This window comes from Phytophthora cinnamomi (genome assembly GCF_018691715.1).
Source record: "Phytophthora cinnamomi strain GKB4 chromosome Unknown Contig120, whole genome shotgun sequence".
NCBI lineage: Eukaryota > Oomycota > Peronosporomycetes > Peronosporales > Peronosporaceae > Phytophthora > Phytophthora cinnamomi.
Genome location: NW_027151053.1, coordinates 134,639 through 153,887, shown reverse-complemented (window position 1 = coordinate 153,887; position 19,249 = coordinate 134,639). Strand labels below are relative to the sequence as shown.

The 19,249-nt window shown below is 50.2% G+C and overlaps 4 protein-coding genes across 4 annotated transcripts; 2 read left to right on the top strand and 2 right to left on the bottom strand.

Annotated features, from left to right (window-relative positions):
* Window positions 1-159: 159 nt before the first annotated feature.
* IUM83_08886 (NO-inducible flavohemoprotein) lies at window positions 160-990 on the top strand (the record flags this gene model as incomplete). Its single annotated transcript, XM_067933283.1, has 1 exon — window positions 160-990. The coding sequence occupies one exon, from the start codon at window positions 160-162 to the stop codon at window positions 988-990; it is 831 nt and encodes a 276-aa protein (XP_067780993.1).
* Window positions 991-2,157: 1,167 nt separating this feature from the next.
* Window positions 2,158-5,954, bottom strand: IUM83_08885 (Elongator complex protein 1; the record flags this gene model as incomplete). The annotated part of the gene is made up of 3 exons (XM_067933282.1): window positions 2,158-3,107; window positions 4,500-5,656; window positions 5,746-5,954. The coding sequence occupies 3 exons, from the start codon at window positions 5,952-5,954 to the stop codon at window positions 2,158-2,160; spliced, it is 2,316 nt and encodes a 771-aa protein (XP_067781000.1).
* A 1,158-nt stretch (window positions 5,955-7,112) lies between these two features.
* IUM83_08884 (Zn-dependent hydrolases of the beta-lactamase) lies at window positions 7,113-7,667 on the top strand (the record flags this gene model as incomplete). The annotated part of the gene is made up of 1 exon (XM_067933281.1): window positions 7,113-7,667. The coding sequence occupies one exon, from the start codon at window positions 7,113-7,115 to the stop codon at window positions 7,665-7,667; it is 555 nt and encodes a 184-aa protein (XP_067780999.1).
* A 4,103-nt stretch (window positions 7,668-11,770) lies between these two features.
* On the bottom strand, window positions 11,771-13,174 carry IUM83_08883 (Sodium/potassium-transporting ATPase subunit alpha; the record flags this gene model as incomplete). Its single annotated transcript, XM_067933280.1, has 1 exon — window positions 11,771-13,174. One exon carries the CDS (start codon window positions 13,172-13,174, stop codon window positions 11,771-11,773), a length of 1,404 nt encoding a protein of 467 aa, XP_067780997.1.
* Between the last annotated feature and the right edge of the window lie 6,075 nt (window positions 13,175-19,249).

Genomic DNA, 19,249 nt, shown 5'->3' with positions numbered 1-19,249 from the left:
CGACCGCTTGGGGAATCTCGGAGACGCTGTTCCGCGCATGGTGCATAAGCATGTGAGCCTCGACATCCGCGCCAAACACTACCCCATTGTTGGCGGGTGCCTACTGCGGGCCATCAAGTTAGTGCTTGAGGACGCTGCCACGGACGAGATCATGGACGCATGGAAGGAAGGGTATTGGTTTTGGCCGACTTGCTCATCCAAGCCGAAGACAACCTGCGCACGGAGTTCGAGGACATGCCCGGTGGCTGGGCCGGATTCCGCGAGCTGCGCGTGGCCCGCAAGGTCAAGGAGAGCGACGAGGTCACCTCCTTCTACCTCGAAAGCGCCGACCCGTCCAAGGGACTCATGACCTTCCAGCCTGGCCAATTCATCTCGCTCAAGTTTGACCACCTGCAAAAAGGTCGCTCGGTTGTGCGCAACTACAGCGTGTCGTCCGCACCGGGCCAGAACTTCTACCGCATCTCCGTCAAGAAGGAGTCGGGCAATGCCGCTAACGACGTCCCGCCTGGTGTCGTGTCATCGCACCTGCACGACGATGTCAAGGTCGGCAGCATCCTGCACGTGGGTGTCCCGTGTGGCCACTTCTACCTCGAGACGGAGAAGCCGTCGACCAAGCCGATTGTGTTCTTGAGCGGTGGTGTCGGCTTCACCCCGCTGCTGAGCATGCTCGAGTATCTCGCCGCGTCATCCGCGAAGAAGCAGCCCGTGGTGTTCGTGCAGTACGCTCGCAACCCCAACGTCCGCGCGTTCGGAGAGCACATCGAGAGCATCGCGAAGAAGAACGACTTCGTCACGGCGCACACGGTGTACGGCAAGTTCGACGTGAACCAGCTCGAGAAGTTGCTGCCGTCGAAGGACTGCGAGTTCTACTTCTGCGGCCCCGCGGGCTTCATGACGGCAGTGTTCAAGTCGCTGAGCAAGCAGTGGGCCGTTCCGACGGCACAGCTACACTACGAGTACTTTGGCCCCACTCAGAATATCGACGCGTAAGTGCCGTGCACGTTGGACCTACGAGTCTGATAGTTCAGTTTCGTGGCACACCCTAGCACACATCTGCAGGCGAAGCACGGCATTATTTGTTCGGTATGTTGCTGTCATGACGGCGATTTTGTACCAGCCAGGCAGCCTCAAACAGACAAGAACATCAACTACGAATAGTGGATCGGCAACAGCGTTATCCCCCCGATGTTGATTCATTTTATACCTGGTATCGCATTTTCATCATGCCTACCTGACATACTTGTCGAATCTCGTCGTTGGCCAGTCCAAAGTCTACTTTTTCATGTCAGCACGTCGCTGAAGCTGGGCTGGGAAACTCATCTTCGTCTGGAGCGTAGGCCAACACGATCAAGCACACGAAATACTCGTATTCCCTCATCACTGCGGCAGCGCACGCCGACAGCTTCGGACACCACGTCATACCGCTGTAGCATGGCATGCGATCAATACAACAGACACGGGACTGTTATTGCGCACACACTTCTTTGCTGGATTTCGATGAGAGGGTCCTTACCAACGGCGATAGTTCGCGAGTGCTCCTAACTTGAGAATGATGGAAGAGCATGTTACATGTTACAGTTGATCATTGAGACTTGCGTTGCGACACGACTCGCCAAATCTTTTTCTTTGCGTTGAAGTTACCCTTGCAATACTGCCAGCCGCCATTGCGGGTACGAATCCTTGTCTTCGGCGGTTTGCTTGACCTTACTCGGTAGCATATCCGTTGACAACGGCATTTTCATGTCTGCAACGCATTGCTCGAATGTGGCAAATTGCGTTTGCAGATCTTGTGCTTGCTGTACATGGCCAAAGAATATCAGCGTTTCCAGCAGAGCACCGATCTCCTTCGCTAAAGCCGAGTTGGGTCGTAGCTCCGAAAGCTGTTGCGCGACGTAAGCTTCCTCTTCAGCGCTGCCCTCCTTCATTCTCTTGCGTCTTTCTCGGCGAGAAGGAATTCCGCCGTGCTTTGCTTTAGTTTTGGGCTTCTTACCTGCATCTCCCAACGCCTGCGTAGCGTAAAAGTGGCTAGCCGTCGCCATCGATAATGATTGCATCGAGAAGTTACCAATACTTGCGGCACTGTTGTGGCTGCCGACTGAGCTGATGGATGCATTGGAAAGAGCGCTATCTGCGGCACTCGAGGCCCCGGAGCGAATACTACCCCATCGGTGTCACCATCACCCCGCCTCCTTGGTTCCATCGACTACCGTCAATACCATACAACTTGAAAAGCCGTTTTTGCTCACAAATCGTGGTCAACCGCTTCCAGTGCTTGGTATACTGCTTTTCCTTGCGTGCCAACTCCTCCTGGACGTCATCGCAACACTGGAGCACTCCCGTTTCGATGTCACTCTCCACCAGATCGTCACGCTTATGCAGATAAGCAACACGCAAAGCCTCAGCCCACTGTTGATGAGTAACCAGCAGTGCCACTGCTTCATCGACATCGTTGCAATACTCGATGTAAATTCTCGCAACAGCTAGGATGTCTTGAACTGATCCGACTTGCTGCTGTTGTTGTTTATTCAACAGCTCTTGAGCAATCGTATACGCCTCACTGCGGAGCTTATCAGGAGTCTGTTGGTCGCGAGCGCTCAATGCAAGTGCCATCTGCCACTTGTTGGCTGCAATGAAAGCGCGCCGTGCCTTTTCCTTGTCTGAAGCTGAAAGATACACGTAAGCCGCTGCCTCGTATTTCTTGTCAGCCTCTAGGAAGTCACCCTTTAGTCTCAAAATCTGCTGACGGAATGCACCGTCACTCTGCGATGATGAACGCTTTACAGCTGCAAGAGGAAACAGTTGGAGGGCTTGATCATAAAGTTTTCCTCGCTCAATCAGTTCTAGCGCCGTGGTCTGGAGCTTGCTTTTTTCTTCGTCGTTGCCGCTACCGATATCGTCAATCAGTGCAGCGAGGTGAGTCAACGCACGCGCATGGCGCTCCAGGTGCACGTCAATCGTGTACTTCCGCCAGTTTTCGTTTTCAAGGTGAGCCACGCGGTCGAGGAACGGCACGTACTCTGTTGGATCCCGCTGCGAGTGAATCGCAACTGTTCGTACGAGGTCGAGATCATAGAGACCCAGTGCCTCAGAGTACAGGCTGTCCACGTCTGTCAGCATGATCAAATGCTTTATAGCACGAGTTGCCGCTGCACGATTTCGCGAACCATTATCCTCACCGGAACTTTGTTCGTTCTGGTGAAGAATCTCCCGGATTTTACCAAGTGCAGCATCAAAACGTGGAGGGGATTGCTTTACTGCACTCGTAACGAATGGCAGTAGCAGAGCGGCCTCAGTCTCCTCTCCGTTGCTCTCTAACTCTTGAATCGCACCCATAAATGTTTGACACACAACGTTGACCTTCTCTTCTGATCCGTAGGCAGCAGTGCTCATTTCTTGAACGCCATTTACACCGTTGGCTGCGTCGAACGGCTCAAGCAGCGGCCGATACTTCGTCGTCCACACGTCAACGGGGTGAAGATTGGTGATGAATAGACATAACCTATCACTTGTAACAGCAGATGGCCTCGCCGATAGAAAACTCTGTACGAGGAATCGCGGAAAACTATTGAGGAATGCTTGAGGGTTGTAGTCGATAAGAACGTTCAGGTCGAGGCGATGACGACGACATATTTCCAATGCCGCAACATACTCCAGCATTTGAATTTGCTGCACAACGAGTGCTAGTACCATCAATCGTGGACACATACACTCGAGGTTCCCGCGCGGCATCTGCACAATCACGCTGGCGCGCTGACCCACCGTAGCGACAAGAAGAGCTCCACGCTCGATCGAGCGCGATTCGAAGGTGATGGTATCGGAGGCTGCAGTCGAAGAAGCGCGATCATGCGAGTAGCATCGTAGGCCATTCAGCGGTGCGATGCGCAATTGCGACTCGCGACCTTGAGTCGTGAATAGCAACACTGAAGACAGCGCACTGTAGCGGTAGGATGAACAAGCAGAAGCCAATAGCTCGCCATTCGCGTACAGTCTCGTACTCGACGTTTGAAGTCCAACCACCAAGATATCATCATTGGTTGGTCCACTGTTACTTTGACAACCAACCACCGTGAAATGTGAGAACGCCGGGAACTTGCCTGGTACTCGAGTCACTAGCGACGTTGTCGCATTAGCCGTAGCGTCCACAATGTACACAGCACCATTGTGAGCCTGCACGGCCAGCATAATAGAGCTTGCTTCCGACACCCCTTGACTGTCACTACATAGCACTTCGCACGCTCTTCTGATGTTGAAGAGGTCAGTTCGATGAACAGTAGTAAATGAATTGCTTTCGACTGCTGCATCAAGATTTCCTGAACACAGCACAAGTTGATCTTGGTACCCAGCCTTACCGGCGAAAACTAGTCGTCGATAATCAGCGGAGAAACGAACCCAGAGAATGCTTTCAAGTGTGAAAGCCTTGTTGTCAGCTGAACTTTGGGGCAAAGTTACGGTGGTCATCGACATAGATTCACTTGGGGAGAGGTTTTGAGTTGCAGCACTTGGTGGCGGGGGCAACCCTGCAGCTGAAGTTCGCGCATCTGCTGGGTTGAGATAGTTTTCCACGAGCACCACGGTGCCATTTGCGAGCAGCACAAGCAATACCTCGTTTTGGGAATCGAATGCAACGGAATTGATAGCAGCGTCAAATGAAGCTTGGAGGAGTGCAAACGGAGGTGGCACCATGGCACAATGCAACGGCGTGAGCAGCAGCTTTGATCCATCGATGACTCCCGTCACAGCGATGCTCTGACGTTGTGCTTCCTGAGTACGCGATGACTGCGTCAACTGTTGTTGCGGCCGCTCTGCTTCGACGCCACAGATGTCCCAAGTAAATTCATGCTCGTCGAGAGTGAGCTCTTGTGTGGATAACGAGCACGTAAGGAGATTCAGTCGACCAGCAGCTTCTTCATCCCACGCAAAATCGACAAGCTGGTCGTCCTCGGGAAGTTGCATCTCCTGCTTCAGATACCAATGATAGTTATTCCTCGACCAAAGCTGCACCACGGTTCGCTGCTTGTTGTCCTCACTCTCCCCATTACTAGCTGTCCGATGCAGGCTCACCGCCAGCGTATCTGAAGTCGCATTCCAGCGCACACTCCCAACACGAAACTCCGGTGCACGGTACGCCGCCGGAATCACGAACTCACCATGGCGCAATCCATTTCGCTCAAAGAAAACCACAACTAATCGCGTCTTCCTCACCTCACTGCTTGCAATCAACGCAAGACTCTGACTCCAATCCAACGCCGACCCGAGTCCAGGGATCGGTCGCCCGTCTTCCAGTCTCCCAAGTGCATGGAACTCGATCTGCTCCGTGAACACCAGCACCTTGTGCTCCACATTTCCACTCTCCTTAACCTCGGTCGCAACATTCAACGCAACAAACTTGGAGTCCTCTCGCCAACGCAGTTGGCAGCACCAGTGTTCCGAGTCTCGCCCGCAGTCTGCCAACTTCAATTCAGAGGGCAAAAAATCTTGCACCTGCGTTTCGTGCAGCACCTCCCAGTCGTTGCTCATAACCAGCAATGATCCAGCGCCCGTGACCAGCGCCAGCATCTCCTGGTTGTCGCTCCAGGCCACGGCTCGCAGTCCGCTGTCCACGCTGCCGACTTCTTCGCCGTCAACGGCATCGACGTCCACCGACACGATGGAGCCACTGGTAGAGGCGCACACCAGCGCCCCAGCTCGGCCACGTAGCTCATCCATCGCCAGGAACCTGCAGACAGCTCGGCGTCGTCCACGAACTCGCGTACGTCCACGAACAATTCCAGCTCTTTCGACGCTGATTCCGCGTCTTCTTCCTCGAGCTGCAGCGACTCGATGCGGCCACTAGCGCGCAAGAAAAAAACCTGTGAGTCGTCTGTCACGGAGGTGAATGCGACGCAGCAGTCGGTGGGCGCGGACGAAGTCTCCAGCGCCCATACGCGACGCTGCAGCGACACCAGGTTGCGCATGCTTTTTGACCACCAATGCCAATGATCCGATGTCGAAATTGTCGAAAACATGTGGGTGTCAAAAACGGAGGCTCCAAAAACGGGACAACTCTGGGTTTAGTAAGGACAATTTTTGACAGAAATGGAGCCAAACTCACTGCATGTACTCGAATAGGTTTGTGACGCATTTGGGCAAGTAGCGTTATTCGAACGCACAGAAAGATGGATGGGGTGTGATATCATATTCTTCGTTCGCCTGATCGTGTGTGTACTACCCGAACGATGTGAGTTTTCATTCGGTTCCGAGTTACCGGTGCAGACACAAAGCGTCATGATGGAAGTACTTGCTGATACAAGCGACAATCCGAGCTCGAGTTTCCGCTGGCACTTTACTGTAGGTTGACGGTGACGATGATCCCTGAACGTATTACGAAAACAAATAGCCGGTATTTACTGTACAGCCAGCTTATTAGACCTTGTCGTGATCAAGGGGCAAACAGCTTACGTGATGGTTCTACGTCATGGCTGTACGTGATGGTTGTACGTGATAGTTATACCATCACGTAAGCTGTTTGTAAGCTGTTTGCCCCTTGATTACGACCGTACCTTACGTTTCCAAAGTACCCGTAAGCTCATTATCTCATTAGGGCTAATTATTGGTAGTTCGCTGCGATGACCAAGGTTTCAAAGCCGCCAATCCAACAGGAGTCATCCTCATATTTGCTGGCTGCATTTCCTGAGTATTACGAATATGGAAGAATATCATAACTATGGGCCATATCCTAGTAGTTTGTTGAGACGACCGCATTTAAAGCTCCGACAGGCTTTGTGGACTAACCCGAACTCTGATGCTGGTGTTGCATCATTCCGCAATTTTCTCTGCAACACCCGGTACCCAAGACTCTCCAAGCATGCCGTCAACGTCCTTCCAGTCCACCATCAGCGTCACACACATCGGCACGGCACTGCAATCCTGGCCATTGACGACGTCAACTTCTTGATCGACCCTGCATTTGACAAAAGCGGCGACTTCAAGCAAGAGTTGGGCGACTTCAATCAATAGGGGGGATTTGTGTTCACGAAGACCGATGACCCCGCGCTCGGACTGGAGGACTTGCCTGTCATCGACGCTATCCCCACGAAGACCACGTTGACAACCTAGACGCATCAGGCCGCACAATGCTGAATGGGCGACACGTCTTCACCACCCTGGACGGTGCCAAGAACCTCGCCTCCCGCCCTGGTGTCCGTGGCCTTGCGCCGTGGGAGTCCACGACGATAACGCTGAACGGCAAGCAGTTCAAAATCGCTGGAACGCCCACACAGCATCTGCCTGGAGGGGAGTGCACGGGGTTCGTGCTCGAGTCGCCCTCGTTCGGTGTGAACGAAGCAGACGGCCTGCCGAACGTTGTGTACGTGTCGGGCGACACGGTGTACATTCCGGAGCTGGCGAGCGAGCTCCCGAAGAGATACCACGTTGTTGTGGCGCTCATGAACCTCAGCAAGGCCGTTGCTCCGCTGCCGACGGGTTCTGTCCAGGTCACAATGGATGGCGCGCAAGGAGCTCAGCTGACCCGCGACATTGGCGCGGAGAAGATGGTGCCGCTACACTTCGAGTCGTGGACGCACTTCAAGGAATCCGTCGAAGTCGTCCGAGCCGAGCTCGCTGCGGACGCGGCTGTCAAGAACAAGGTCGTCTGGGTTGTCCCTGGTGTGAAGACGGTCATTGCTTAGACTTCCTTGTGGAGATGGGCGATGGACACCTAGCTAGAATACGATCCGGAGGCTAGCCAGCGTAGTGGTAGGAGTCGCACGAATGTGTACACTTTCCTGCAATACTACACAAAGCCGTGCTTTGCACGGGGAAGCTCTGGATTTTGCAAGTCATTTTTTCAAATTTTATATTTAAATTTATGTGATGATTAAAGCACCTCACAGACAGAATGCGTAACAAATAGAATGCCAAAACCAAATTTTCGAGCTTTTGGTTTCGTTTGATAGCTTTTTCCTAGCACAAAGAAAACAGTTTCTAATCGCTGGCTAACATAATATTTGATGCATTATCGTTTTACCCACCCAGTGTTAGAAGCCCAAAATAGCATTACAAAAGCATTCGGCAAAAAGTATGTCGGCTTCCTGGTCAGTATTTTTCCAGGACAAAAGATTGGCCTCATATGGGATGCTGCCTCAGTCCACACGTGTTATGGTGAACGAGCAGCAGGACTCGGAGCACAAGATTGAATACATGTTCAGCCGCTTCGGACAGGACCCACGACAGCCCAATAACCACCACATGGGTCGAGTGCAAGACAACAAAGTTTACAGTTCGCTCCTCCTGAATTAGACAGCTGAAACCATTGAGTAGGGAAGCTGCAGAATGCTTTCCAGCTTTTGACATTTGCCAGCTAAATCTTAACATAAAGAATGCATATTTTCCTCTCCAACTAATGGTAACAACAGTGCCAAACAAGCTGCACCCAAAACATTCTTTCTGTGATGTACGGTAATTGGGCTTGTCCCTCATTTTTGTGGTAAGCAAAACAAAAGTTGGCAGCCTTCTTGGGAATAATCAGAAGATGGTTTGTCTTTGCTTTGAGCCTTCGCGTGCTTCCATCGGAAGAAGCTTCGTTTAGGTCCGGCGTGATGCATGCCTGAAACGCGCGGAGAAGAGGCGAGCTATAGTAGTGGGGGCTAGGAAGGACCGTAAGCGCAAGCCTTCCGCTGCTACAAGGACCGGTATTGATAGTGCACTCCACGCGCAAACAACGCTTTGCCGTAAAGACGCATCGTAGCTCGAACTGGAGTATGATTTCCCTCGACGGATTTGTCGCTTGAACACGAAGCTGTTCAACATTGTGCTGTCAAGTGCTTGGTCCTCCTGCGCGCGAAGCTCTCCTATGCGTTGAAGCATCACCACAGCGGTGAGATTAGGTCTTGTTCTGTGCGCTTTTTGCCGCAAAAACGAAAGTGAGCTAGTTCCCGTTAGACGGGAGAGAAAGCATGCGCCCGTTAGCTCCGCGTGTTATCGTTGCACCAAACTAACTTCAATACGACAGGACTGTGAGCTTGAGCTAAGTAATATGTAATATTCTAGTATGCAATATTGTAGGTATTTCTGGTTGTTGCTCTTGTGAGTGTGTTTCGTGACCATCATTGTGTTGGATGTGTATTGAGTTAGAAGCAACATTCAGTTTTGGTGTGAAATGAATGCAACGGTTTAATGCAAATATAAATATGTTGTGGTGCTATCATTTCAAAATTGGGAGGGTTTTTGGGATCGCCCCAACAACTCTGGATTAAAATCCAGAGAACACAATCAGTGAGTGAGATTTTGTGAGTTGACTGGGTTGTGCCACCATATTGGTACAGTAAATTTGGTTAAATTGCGATGTCGTGCGTTGCGTTTTTTTTTAACTAGATCGTCTGCGACTTGGCTGAGTTGTAAAATGCAGCTACTGACATTGATACAGATTGCCGTGATATGGTCGATCTCGAATCATAAACACGGTGATGAATCCTGTAAGCCCTTTATTCATCCACGGTCTTTAATCACTTGTGACTATATTTGATTTCGCATGTACTTCATTGGATCTGATTCCTGCGCCATTGACATGGTATTAGCGTGGCGTCGCTGACAGGAAGCCTTGTCATACTTTGACGCATCTTGCACGCCTGCTGGACACAACGGTTGCTTCTATGAGTTTTGTCTTGTATCTCCATGCTCTAATGGTAATTGGATAGTATCTTTCACTTCTTACTGGTGCAAAACGCCACAGCACCAATGCTACATGTTGAAACATCATAATCTAAAGGTTATGGTAAAAATCGTGCGTTTGTAAGAGATATATTTTAAGTAGTATTGTGGTTTGCAGATATTTTGTCGCTCGGATTTAGGGCTTAGATCGATCTCTGAGATAAAATAATTCGAAGACATAAAAATGCGAGACGGTAGTAAATCGACCTCCAGGCGTAGGTAAGTCGCACCACCTCTTCCTACTTAACATAACGGGCGCATCGTTGGTTCTCAGGATACCGAGGTAACGTCGCCGGCCACTGCTACTCCGGTACGGCTCTGTTGGACGTGTTTAACGGCTCGTTAGCTCCGTCTGTGAGTGCACGAGCGGCTCCTGTAACACTGCGCTTTCCGCTTGTCTGTCGCGCGAGCAGCTCCCCGCCAGGTAAGACCACATGTTGATACTACGCTACCATTTTACTTTAGGAAAAGCGTTTCGTATGAACCGCTGTAGCTCCTCTAAATAAAATGTAGGGTGGGCTTTCACGTACTTTCGAACACGGGTAACCACGGCACTCAGCCAACGCGACGAGCGGTTAGTTCGATCTCCTTCATCAACCACACCATCGGTCAAAAACAACTTGTACCAACGTTGCAGTGTTCGCACGTTAGGCCAAAATATATCGCTAACATACTGCATACAGATTCCATACACATGCATAAGAAAAACAGCTCGTCAACGGTAGTCGGGAGAGTGCATGCTGCACTTGTGCACGATGAAGGTTTTCGGAAACTGCGGTGCTTCGACAGATCGGCAGCGCGATCTGCCGACCACTCGTCAAGTGTCCAGATGTAAGTGTCCAATTGCATATTATATATATTGTGAAAACCGGCGATTTTGTCACTCCGTATAGCTCTGTAAATCAGGGCTGTGAGCAAAAATGATACGTGGTAATTTGTACTGAATAGGAAGTTAATGTGGGTACTAATCTGAGTCAGTCGGCTTAAATAGGAATTGGGAACTGGGCTCTAAAGCCATCTTGTCAGAACAGCGGTGAGGGAGAGAGACAGCGGAGACACGATGTATGCCGCAGAGGTTCGATGGAGAGCTGTGGTTAAATCCACCCAGCCCTGCTGAGTGGCGCCTTGACTTGGCTTAGCGTCGAGATTAGTATCAGGGCGCAACGTTCTACTATCGAAAGCAATACGATGCGCTCTTCCACTCTCGCGTAGAGGTCATCAAAGCTGCCCTCTGGGTCGAAGCGAAATTCCGCGTCCTCGACACGGACGCTGGTTCTGCTCGTCCTGTTGATTCCTCCTATTTTGACTGATATATTGGCTAGTGTTTGCATAGCCGCTTGCTCGGTGGATTTATTTGTGCGGACTTCCTCGGAATGCCGAGGTTGGAGCTGACATTTAAGCCTATTTAGAGACCAAATCGATTACGACTCTAAAATAGCTTTGACGCGATGCTGCATAAGACCGATTATAATTAGGGATACCCAATTCTAAATAAGGGATGGATCGAAATAAATAAGGGTTCCTGTCTCTAAATAAGGCACTAAATCAGCCGATTTACTATCCGATTAGACATTCTGAGTGCTTTTCACAATATAAAGCACGGCATTATAATCAGTACACAGCCATCGCGATTTAAAATAAATCGGCCCGAATTGCGTTTTTGGATCGGCAATTCGACCACAGATAGCGTAAATCGAGATCGAGATCGAGGCTGGTGAAAATAACTTGGTCGAGTTAGTGGCCATCTGTTTTTATATCGGGCGCCAGATATTATAACTCGGGCAAATCACTAGGTGAAAACGACAAACGCATTGCAAAGCATAATAAGTGGAAATCTGTCGTGGTGTCCTCAAGCGGGACAACCGTGACACCTATCATGCTCGTTGCGTTCTAGTTGCTGAGGTACATGGTTTCGGTCGCTTCAACTACTTCAATTATGTACCGACGAAGACAATGGGCGAATGAAAACAAGTGGTGTAAGCTATGAAAGAAGACCGAGCCGGCTGCACTAAAGGCCCTGCCACTACGAGTCATGGATGACCTAGTGCTACCATCATCTAGAGGTGACCGATCTGGCGCTGGTCTAATAGTACGTGTTGACCTCGAGCCAACCGGGGTAGCGGATCATTTGGCCCGTGTCCTTGCGGATGACGGTGCGAGATGTAGAGCGCATGAAGAACTTGCGACCTTCGTCCAGCAGGAAGAGGAAAATCGAGAACGGCAGCGCCGGGAACCAGTGCACGAGGCGCACACTCATAGTGTTCAAGATCGTGTGCGTGAAGCCAGCGTAGACGATCACTGCGCTCAGCATAAACTCGAACATGAGACCGAAGTTGAGGACGCTGTTGAGCATACCCTTCGAAACAATGGACAAGTAGCGCGTCTTACAGATCATTACGTTGGCCCACTGCATCTCCACAATAGCGATGAAGAATGCCGTCTGAGCGATCGATAGCGCGCTGTACTGCATCATACGAGACATTATGTTGACATACGCCTTGTCTCCGTCGCGGTACGAAAACCCGGCGCGATAGTTCAGCAAGCAGTCCGAGCTTGTGCACGGGTCAGACCCATTAGCAAACTTGATCTTCTCGAAGCTCTTGCCCACCTTGTACGACTGAAAGGACGACAACTGGAACGTGGAAGTGGTCTGCTGGCCAGTCGAGTCCACGACAGTCACTTCCGTGTCGCCAAAGGCATCTTGAGCTCCGCTGGGTGCTGGAACAGGCCCTCCAGTCTGGCTTGCGTCAGTGATCGCCCACACAGCCATCGGCTGAAATGAGCTGAAGATTTCCACCGAGATACTCGAAGCCATACCGGGGACATCTGTCTTGGTAGTGTCGTAAGCAAACCACGCCATGTCGAAGAAGGAGGAGCGTCGAGATGCCATCGGATAATAGGGACGATAGCCCCTGCTCCATGCCGCCTCCATTGATTGAATGGTAACGAATGGAGTAGGCGTGTAGTCTGCGTAAGTGGAAGGCTTGGTGCGATCATAGTCGCCAGGTTTCGCTCCGTCGGTGTCAAGATTCTGGAGTGGGAACTGGCAATCGATCACCTTACCACCTCTAGTAGGGTCGTAGAAAATATAAGTATCGAAAAAATCACCCCCAGCAGGAATGGTATCGTTGTAGTTGTCCTGGCAATCAGGAGCTCCATCGTTAGCAGCGCCGTATAATTTACCCAGAGGAACAAGTTTGCCATCTTTTTTGTACTTTCCCCCGGCGGTGCAATAGCGCCCACCTTCCGTTTGGCACCAAATCACCTCCTTCCCGAAGCGATCATAGTATCCAAGGTTGGGCAAGATTTTCGGCGCGTAACCATAATCGTTCATCACGGCTAAGAACGTGAACATGCCGGCGCCAGCCTCGATCATGCCGACCAAGACATATGCGAAGAAGATCAGCTTCTTGGTGATCAGGTGTTCAGTTTCAGCGTTTCGTGGTGCGCGCAGCATGATGTCGTTCTCCGCGCCTTCATATGCCATAGAGATCGAAGGGATCATATCCGTGCCGAGACAAATTAGCAGCATCAATACTGGTGTTAACGGCAGCGGCAGACGGACAATGGCGTACAGCAAGAAGGGAATTAGCTCGGGAATGTTAGCAGCCAGGGCGTAGGCAATCGACTTCTTCAAGTTGTCGAAGATGATGCGTGTCACACAAACCGATACGAAGACCCGAAGCTTGAGGGCGCAGTGGCGGGCGCCCGTCGAACAATTGAGAGGAAGATTGGAAATTGAAAAGTGACAGATTGAATCGTTAGTTTGGCGTCGGCTCATTGCTGCCGCACAACCAGTAGTTCTTGGCGACCTGGACACGCAAACAAGTATCCAGGTCCCATCCTAAAGTCTATCAATCTCAGATCCTAATTCTATCCTGATCTACCAATGAGAATCTACTAATCCAAAACGTAGCTTGATCCAAATATGCGACTCGCGTCCCATAATCAAAAGTTCGGCTCGAAAACTTGATTCTTGCACATCTCAAGGATTTTTAGCCAATGAGGTCGCATGAAACTCCATGTTTATGCGTCCCATAATCATGATTATTCTTGATATTGACCAGTAGGATAGCATGTAACGAATATAAACCATGCAATGTTTTATTACGCTGTACAGCGTAAACAGAAAGGTATGCATTAGCAATTGACGTGGGAGTCCTCTGTCATCTCATTGGCAGACGGACGTCCACGTCACATGACCTCCCTTCCAAGAAGACCCCGCTATTTCGAAGCTGGCTTTCTCTTCTTCGTTTCCCAGTACTTGTCAATGAGACCTGGAATCTGATTCAGGTTCTCTACTGGTTCCCACGTTGCTTCTTCGCGTGATTCACCAAGCCACCAAATCTGGTATTGAAGTTTCTTCTTCTTGTTACGATGACCAATTACTTCGCGCACAAGTTGACCTTCCGTACCGTCCTTCAAAATCACTTTGTTCACACTTTGGCTCCGTGATTCATCACTGCGATACGGCTTGAGCAATGAGGTGTGAAATACGGGATGCAACTTGAGACCCTTCGATAACTTCAGCTCGTATGAGTCACGATGAATTTGTTTCATAACCGGGTAAGGTCCAATAAACCGCGGTGCCAGCTTCTTTGACTGTGCGAAGCCTTTATGACGAATGTCCAAGTTTCGTCCATCTAGGAGTACCATATCTCCAGGTTTGAAGTCTTGAGCAAGCCTGTTCTTGTCGTAGTAAGACTTCATACGAGTTTGGGCTTCACTCATTGCATCTTGTGCCATCTTCAAAATTGCATCTTGCTTGAGCAGAAATTCTTGTGCCGATTTGTGCAACTGTTCAAATTCCGGGTCCCTAGCCGCATCATCTGGCATATAGGGCACATAACCCAGATCAGCCTCAAACGGTGACATACCGATTGAGGAATGAATACGTCTATTGTACGCGAATTCAGCGAGATGCAAATATTCATCCCAGTCATTTTGGAATGGGTTCACAACACCCCGAAGATAGTCTTCAATAAACCGATTAGTACGTTCGGTCTGACCATCAGTCTGTGGGCGAAAGGCAGACGACAGATTGTGGGTCGTCTCCAAAGTCTTGATCACTTCTTGCCAGAACTTGGACGTAAATTTGGAGTCTCTGTCTGAAATGATCGATTTCGGCACGCCATGGTCTTTCACATAATTGACCATGAATAGCGCAGCAGTCTCTTCTGCTGTCGCATTCGTATTGGTTGCGATGAACTTCGCACGCTTCGTCAACCGGTCCACAATAACCATAATGGCATCTTTTCTGGTTTCCGTGCTCGGCAGTGCAATCATAAAGTCCATCGACACATCAACCCATCTACCTCCTGGAATCTCCAAAGGCTGTAGTAGTCCGGGCGGCTTCGTTTGGCGTGCCTTATTCCGCTGACAACGTTCACACGTGTTGACATAGCGTTGAATGTATTTCGACATCTTGGGCCAGTAATACTTTTCTGGACACCCAAGTATGTCTTAAAGTATCCGGGGTGACCTGCCGTGACCACATCGTGGTTTTCACAAATAACACGGTTCTTCAGATCTTCATTATCCGGAATTACCAGTCGAGCATTTTCATCATCTCTCGTTTGGTAAAATAACAATCCATTCTTCACAGAGTAGCGTGGTACCTCTTTACCACTAGAAATACTCTGCAGCAACTCCTGAACTCTCCGGTCGGTAGAGTACAGTTGTTTGGCCGAGTGCGTCACAGTCGCACTTGGCGTTTGAATGCTAGTAACAATTTCACGGTTTCGAGCAGCTTCGATGAGCTCACTGAGACTAACCTGAGCGGCTTTATGCTCAAAGAGTGGGTTTCGGGACATTGCATCCGACACTTGGTTACTTTCTCCTGGAATCCACTTGAACTGCGGTTGGAATTCAGCTAGCTCGTTAAACCAGCGCGCAACACGACGATTGGTTGTCTTTTGCGTCAATATAGTCTCGATGCTCTTGTGGTCTGTCTCCACGGTAAATGGGCGATCGAGAAGGTAAACTCTCCACACACGAAGGGCATGCATGATAGCCAGTAACTCCTGCTCACGAACAGGGTAGTTAAGTTCCGCTGGTTTCATTTTGCGTCCTGTGTATGCAATCGGATGCTCCAACCCTCCCTCGTTTTGAAACAAGACTCCCCCTATGGCAAAATTCGAGGCATCCATACGAATACCGAACGGTTTGTCGAAATCAGGAAGTTGTAGAACAGGAGGGGTGGAGAGACGGCGTTTGAGTTCATGGAAGCATTCCAACTGATGCTCAGACAAGTGTAACGTTTCCTTTGGGCGTAAACCCTTAGTACTTTCGTGCAGTGGGCCTGCAAATTGTGCGAAGTCGGCGCAAAAACGCGAGACGTAGACCGCCGTACCTAAGAAGCTTTCCATTTGTTTCTTGGTACGTGGAATCGGCCAGTCACTGATTACGCGCACTTTGTCAGGGTCCATTCGAACACCATGACGACCCACAAAGTCACCGAGACAGGGGATTTCTTCGACGCAGAACTGACACTTCGACAATTTTACGTACAATTGCTGTTCTTGACACCGTTGAAGCACTCTGTCCAACGCGTCGACATGCACCTGCACGTCCTTGTCTTGCGTAAAAACGTAGATGTCGTCAAAATAGATGCGCATCACATCGCGCAAGTCACTGAACACTCGCTGTAACAGCCTGTTAAATGTGCCCGGACTACCGCTCAAACCCATCGGGGTTACAAGATACTCAAACAGCCCATCGGGCGTCGAAAAAACAGTAAATGGAATATCAGCTTCACGAAGTTTAACCTGATAGTATCCCCACAAGAGGTCCATGCAGGAGAACCAGTAACTACCGCCCATCGCATCAAATGTGTCCTCCTTTCTCGGCATCGGTATCGCTGGCAAAATGGTGGCACTATTGAGTTGACGATAATCGTGCACAATGCGCCAACCCACGGGCTTCTTGACGCAGAACGTCGGAGCGCTGAATGCAGAGGTGCTAGGTCGAATAATACCTGCCTGCGCCAGCTCTTTCGTCCAATCCTGGATCACCGTTCGCTGCTCCGGGCTTTGGCGCCATTGTTTCACCGAAATCGGTTGTGTTCCCGGCTGAAGTTGAATTTCGAGTTCAATCCCTTCGCGGACAGGGGGTGTGGTACTTGGCAGCTCAGTGCGAAACACAGTATCGCGATACTTGAGCAAGACTTCATATGCGGGGTTGTTCACCAGTGCCTCCCATCCTTGTTGTTTAAAACGCTCAGCCTTTTCTGAGTCGTGTGGATTGACAACAAACACAGCTTCGATATCCTTCTTTTTGCGGAGTTCCTTCAGAAATTGCTTCGTTGTGATCAGTTTCGTTTCACCGAACGCACCCTTGTGACCATGCCGACGGTAGTAATGGAAGATTTCGCGGTTCTGGTTTGCGTTCTTGAAACGACGGCCTCCGATCATACGCGTTCGAGGTCTGTTAGGTACCACCAATTGAAGAGCCTGGGGTTCCTCAGTCCTTGTACGCGGGCGCAATAGTAAACGTTCCCAATCGATGTCCGGGTTATTCTCCCGAAGCCACTTCATTCCGAGGAGCACATCCTTATCCTCCGGGACAGGCATGACCGTAAACGTTTCACACGTCACCGGGAAATCCGGAATCTGCAACATCATTTCGACGGTACGTCTTGGTCTTTGCACTGTTTGGTTGTATCCTAGACGAACTGTCATCATGTCGTCAGGATGCTCCTTGATGTCCAGCTGAAGTCGTACAGCTAGATCTTCAGTGACACCGTTGAGGCTGCTTCCATTGTCGACGAATATTGAGACGTCAGTCGCTGCCTCCTCCTGATTGTAGGCTAAAGCTTTCACTTCCAAAATGGCGTAGAATGATCCGCCAACATAGTGATTGCTTTCCTTGGTGGACTTGCATTGCGGCTTGATATGACCGACTTGTCCACAATTATGACAAGTGGCTGACTTTCGCCAATCCTCTTTTGGTCCACTCTTCGGTGACAGCTTTCGCTCCAGCGGTTTGCTTGTATTGTTAGCCGCTGGTTTCACAGATGATGCCGCTTTCGAAGAAGGCTGGTGATTCGCCGTGGTCTTTGCCGAGAGTCCTCCATAGTGAGCAAACTCGAAATTCGTTGCAATCTCAATTACTTCATGCAAGAATCTTGGACTGAGCTCCTTCACCTTTTTCGCTGTCTCCGGCCGAAGTCCGTTCTGAAAGTAGAACCGCTTCTCCATCTCCGAAATCTCCAACTCGGATTGAGACATCAGATCCTGAAACGATGACACATATTCATGGATGGTCCCGTGTTGTTTCAGCTGAAACAATCGCTCACGTAGATTGTATTCAAAGTCTTTGGGACGAAAGCGTTCACGTAGCTTCGCCTTAAACAATTGCCATGTTTTGGGAACTCCTGCCGCTTCACAATCTGACGAAAAAGCGCGATACCAGTTTAGCACAGATTTACCTAAACTGCTGGATATCATGGTCACAAAATCGGACGTATCGGCCTCCATCAATCCGCGCTTGTTAGCGTAATATTCCTCCATGGCAAAGATCCATAGTTCCAAATCTTCACCGAACTTCCCTTCATACATGGGAGGATCCTTCTTCCGTCTTTCACCTTGTGATGCGAGCAAGTGTTCAAAACGGTTATTGGCTTGCTGCATTTGCATCTGAAATTGCGTTTGCATCTGCGTCTGATACATTTGCTGTTGTTGCGTTAACCAGATCATTAACTGTTGCATTGACATTGCGTCAGGTGCAACGTTTGCCGTTCCGGCGGGTGGGACTTCATGGTGAGCTTCCTGCGGCGTTGCCGCCTCCGTTTGAGCCGTCCGTGGCACTTGGCGTTGCCGCGGGTTAGGCGATTCACTCTCAGCTGCCCTACTCTTTGTCATAGTTATTAGGGGTAGGACAGATGGACTTTTCGGTGAGTGATCCGTAAAATACGGCGAAATAAAACGGAAAAGGAATTAAAAGCTCAAAAAGTGTTTTACAACTTAGTGTTGCTGCGGTTTCTGGCGAATAAGGCTGTTAAGCTTCGCAGCAAGGTTGTCTTGGCACTCCAAAAGGTTCAGAAACGCCAGGTTAAGTTGGCGATCAACCTGGGCCTCGATGCTCTCGTCCTTGATCCAGAAAGTCTCTTTGCGAAACTTGCCCAAAACCCGCTTAGCCGTTTTGACCTGGCGGAGGAGATCCACTTGAAGTTTAGCGAAACTCTCCGCCTCGGCTGGCGAGAAGAAAAGACTGGTGTCAATCGCCGTAACAGGTGGAGGAGCAGGAGTGGACGTCGATGATACTTTGACGTCACTCGCTTTCTGATGCTTCCTCTTACTGCTTTGGTTGTGACCCTTCTTGTAGCGGGCCATAGACCGACTCCAAAGATCGAAAAGAGGCAAGGGACTACCACCGGGTAACCAAGGACCGTTATACTTCTACAAAGTTCCGCTTTCGCAGACACAATGCAGGCGCCCTGGTGCTAAACCGGCTTCTAGTGAAAGCCCAGCACACAGCGAAGGTTAGGTACAATCCGATCTAGGCGGAGGCAAAGCCCCTACGTGGTATTTCCACCGGCCACACGGAGTGATAATGTACCCAC